Genomic DNA, 4,861 nt, shown 5'->3' with positions numbered 1-4,861 from the left:
TGGTTAAGTATTTTTATATTCGGAGATCGAAAGAATATTCCAGAATCACCTCGATAAAGGCTTCACAAAATTAAAATGTTTTATACAATGTAAAAAATATCATAATATCACGTATATGATAGATTTTTGAAACCCAATTGAAGACATTTCTCTTTTGCTAAAAAGCAAGCATATTTTGTGGAGTCTTTGAGAGTATTTTGACCAAGTATTCCATACAGAAGGCCAGCGTTGAAAACGTCACCTGCTCCTAACGTATCCACAGGCTGGTCGATTTTGAAAGAGGGCATGTCCTCGATTTTCCATCGTTCATCGTTTGCCTTCTCAGCAAAACTTGCACCTTTTTCACCCCATGTGCAGACAATATATTTTGCTTTTATCGACTCTAACTTTGAATAATATTCTAATGTTTCTGATGCAGTTTGGAATCCTTTTGCTTTAGCAATATCTTTACTAATTATTAGAATGTCACATTTGTTTTGAAGCAGATTTTTCATTTCTGTCAAACGTCTCGGTTTTTCCATTTCCCCAGAGATTAAAGGAAGTTCGTTGTCTCCTCTAGCTGTGATGACATGATCAATCATTTGAGAAATCTGTGGTATATCACGCCCCTCAAAATGTATAATGTTATATGATAAAATATCCATTGTTTTGAATTTCTCGTGGTCTAATTTTGGAAAGTCGTGATTACATGCAAGAATCGTTCTTGATCCGTTTTGCGAGTTCAAAATACAGCAAGAAGTTGGGAACATTTTATTTTCATATACTGAGCAATGTTCAAGATTAACTCCATAACTTTTTAAGTCATTAATGACAAAGGAGTTTTCGTTCTTGTTCGATAAGCCCGAAAATAGGTGAACATCTACATTTTCGTGTTGGGCTAAAACTCGAGATGTATTTGCTGCGTTACCACCTACTGCCCATGTTTGAGATAAAACTCTCGAGTCTTGATCTTCTATTGGAAATTCTTTACATTCGTTGACAATATCAATACATGTCAGTCCAACAATAAGTGCTTTTTCAGGCTTTTTGCAAGATTTAAAGGAGCTGTTGACTTTGTTTACAAAATAATCCGCCATTTTAGACCGTGTGTTTTGTTAAGTTGGCTACCGTAGTTTTATATTTCACCGCCGTGAGCTAAATACAGAGATGGCTCTATCATCAAGAGTTAGATGTGTCGGAGCTTTCTCAGCATTTACTTTAAACAAAATGGCTGGTCTTGGTCTTCCTTCATTTCATCAGCATCATTACACATAAATCACTAACGCAACAAAAGTAAACCACGCTCTCTGGTGTCTTGTTATCATTTCTTATTCTCCTTGTTTGTTCTTTTATAATTGGATATGTAGAAAAAATGCTTTTAATTTTTTTTTCATTTCATTTCCCTACAGTAGCCAGACGGTGTCAATCGAACGAATCGAACGCCGAATCAATCGAACGCCGAATTAATCGAACGCAATTGAACGCAATCGAATAATTGCAATTCGATTGTCGAACGCAATCGAATGGCAATCGAATATTACCCAGGATTTGCTGTTCGATTGCTTCGATTACGTTCGATTGTATTCGATTACGTTCGATTGATTCAATTGTATTAGATTTTATTCGCTTTAGTATGGTACTTAAGCTGACTTAAGCGCTCGGCCGCCCACGCTAAGAAGCTCTAACAGAGTGATCCAATTTAATTTAATCGCAATCAAACTCATCGTACATAATCGTAATCGAAGATATCGAAGATTAATCCAATGTAATTGACAATCAATCGATCGAACCAATCGAACCTTACTCGAACGCAATCGAATATTACCCAGGAATCGGCCGTTCGATTGAGATTCGATTTCGTTCAAAGCCTGAGAACTATCGACCCGTTAGTTTGACTTCTACAACTTGTAAAATCATGGAACACATCATACATAGTCACGTAATGTCTCATTTTGACCGAACAAAGATACTCTCCAATAGCCAGCACGGATTCAGAAAACATAGATCTTGTGAAACCCAACTGATCCAAACAGTTCATGACATTGCTAAAGCAATTAATGACAAAGAACAAATTGATTCCATCTTGCTTGATTTTAGCAAGGCCTTTGACAAGGTTGGGCACAGGAAACTCATACTGAAATTGAAACATTACGGTATAAACGGTGACATTCTAAACTGGATATCAGACTTTCTCCATGATAGAACTCAATGTGTCGTTGTTCGAGGAACTTCATCTAAACATTCAGCAGTCATTTCAGGTGTCCCCCAAGGTACCGTTCTCGGCCCCCTCCTGTTTCTCGCCTATATCAATGATATGCCATTAGAAACGAATTCAAAACTTGCTTTATTCGCTGACGATTCTTACCTGTACCGGAAAATAATGTCATCCAAAGACGCAGAACAACTGCAAAATGATTTAAATAAACTCGTTCTTTGGGAGCAAAAATGGTCAATGGAATTTCATCCAGAAAAGTGCAAGCTGCTGAGGATAACAAACAAACGTAAGATCATCAACGCTGATTATCAAATCCATGGAAAAGAGATTGAGAAAGTTGATAAAGCGAAATACCTTGGTGTGACATTGCAAAAAGGTCTGTTGTGGAATACACATGTATCAAATATCTGTGCAAAAGCAAACAATACCAGGTTCTTCCTACAGCGAAATCTTGTCAAGAGTAACCCAGAAATGCGGCTTAAATGCTTTAAAATCTTCGTAAGACCAACATTAGAGTATGCATCAACTGTTTGGGACCCAGCTGGAAATGAAACTTTAAAAGCTAAAATTGAAATGGTTCAGAGAAAGAGTTTGCGCTGGATCTACAGCTCGTGGCAACAGACTGTAAGCCCAACAATGTTAAGAAGAAAAGCTGACCTTGAAACTCTAGACGAACGTAGATGCAGAGCTCGGGTAAAAATGCTACACGAAATATATCATTCAACAAAACAGGTAAATAGAGAAATGATACCAATAAAGCAAAGATGTGCTAATACAAAGTTTAACCCTATCCAAAGCAGGATAAAGATATACGCAAACTCTTTTACACCAAATACGGTAGGGCTCTGGAACAAATTACCAACAAAATTGACAAACATAAAAGACCTGGATGTTTTTAAGAAAGAAATGGATAAAATATCAATTAGCGATTTTTAATCCTATTAAAATATTCAAAATTTTAAACATTATCTTATTTATTTTTACCCACAATTGCGAATATAAACCTTGTCAAGCTCTAACAAATTCACAACTCACTTCAGCTTTTCTCAACTTCTCGAGTTTACTTTCCTTCGACTAACTATCAATGCCAGATTACACCCTTTCCAATATAACTGAGCCACCACGGAGGTGGTAATATTTTTAGATTAGAGGCTAATATTTTTATCTAGATCTTTATATGTACATAATAAATTGATTTTTACTATTTGTTACTTATTATTTTATTATTTCTATATTTATATATTATAAATTTAGGCTACATTCTTAATATTTTTCATTTTATTAATCATATTTTTTGTTACATTGGCGAGAATAACTTTGTATAAAGTTTTTGCTAATCAAATAATAGAAATAGAAACGTTCGACAATTGAATCGCAATTATTCGATCGCATTCGATTACGTTCGATTGGTTCGATTGCGATTTTTGTTCGAAGTTGTTCGATTGACACCGTCTGGCAGTAGAGTACCCTAACATTTTTTTCTAGTTTCTTGTAAAGTAAGTAGATCAACCAGATACAGAATGTATATAACCTTAAAGGAAGAAATTTTGGGGAAAGAAAATTTGGCAGATTTAGCCAAAGTCCGCCAAATTAAGTTCCCGCTAAAATTTATTTGTTCCTCCATCCGCCGGCCATGAAAACTAAATTCCCACCAAATTTAATTTCAGGCATTTCCCAAATTCGTGCTCTATTTCAAGCCTTAAAAAACAGGTTTTTTTGCTTATTTAATAACGCTTTTGGCCAAAAATATCCTGCAACCGGCAAATTAAATTCACTTAAATTCCCTCTGAAAAAACTTTTTTGGCCATCCGCCAAATTAAATTCCCCTCAAAATTTCTTCCTTTAAGGTAGGTAGGGCGGCGGCAATTACAAATATTTTAATTTCGCGTCCTCGTTGGGTCTAAAAAGTGAGTCGGTCTGTCGTAAAAATCTTTGGGTTTTCTTGAAGGAAACTGACAGCCAGCCAGCATCCAAAACAACCGCGGTTATGGGTAGTTTCAAATTATGACCTTTAAACACTGACCCAAAATGGCGCATGTAATGGATAAAATCGAGTCAAAATACTGTGAATGCGCTAGAAATCGCTCGCAAAAAAATCGGCAATAATAGAATTTTTGAACGAAGGAAACGTCATTGACAGAAAAGTCCGACAAATTTACTGACTCACCGACTCAATTTTCGAGAGTCGGTCGGCTGACGCGAAACGAAGATATTTGTGATTGCCGCCTAGCTAATCTGCAGATCTAAAAAATTGACAAAAGTGGCCTGCCTGTTCTACTTTTTTATTGCTTCCCAGATTTTTCATCAAATTTTCATCATCGAGGTTGCCCTCTAATTTGATACAGATTCAAAAATGACCCTGCTATAACTTGGTCTAATATCAATATCCCTCACCTCATATCTAATTCTGATACCCTTCTTATCAGTGGTTTCAGTAAATTGTACTACCTGCTACCGTAAGTTGGTCTAATATCGACATCCCTCGTCTAATTCCGACACCCTTCTTTAGAGAAAGGAAAGCTTGAATCACTGATTTAAAAAGGATTATTCCTCTTTGACCACTAAGCAAAGAAAAACAGTTTCAACCTTTCTTTAAATTTCAGCTGAGAAAAAGGGTGTCGGAATTAGAGGAGGGGTGTCGACATTAGACCAAGTTACGATACTTTA

At 36.1% G+C, this 4,861-nt stretch overlaps 1 protein-coding gene across 1 annotated transcript; it reads right to left on the bottom strand.

Moving 5' to 3' along the window:
* Positions 1-80: 80 nt before the first annotated feature.
* LOC136818236 (ketohexokinase-like) lies at positions 81-1,115 on the bottom strand. The gene has a single exon (XM_067074608.1). The coding sequence runs from the start codon at positions 1,074-1,076 to the stop codon at positions 108-110; it is 969 nt and encodes a 322-aa protein (XP_066930709.1). The 5' UTR covers positions 1,077-1,115; the 3' UTR covers positions 81-107.
* Positions 1,116-4,861: the final 3,746 nt, after the last annotated feature.

The sequence above is a fragment of the Clytia hemisphaerica genome, unplaced genomic scaffold (assembly GCF_902728285.1).
Source record: "Clytia hemisphaerica strain Z4C2 unplaced genomic scaffold, Clytia hemisphaerica genome assembly, whole genome shotgun sequence".
In the NCBI taxonomy this organism is placed as follows: domain Eukaryota; kingdom Metazoa; phylum Cnidaria; class Hydrozoa; order Leptothecata; family Clytiidae; genus Clytia; species Clytia hemisphaerica.
The sequence above is the reverse complement of the archived record's forward strand: the minus strand, read 5'-3'. Positions and strand labels throughout refer to the sequence as shown.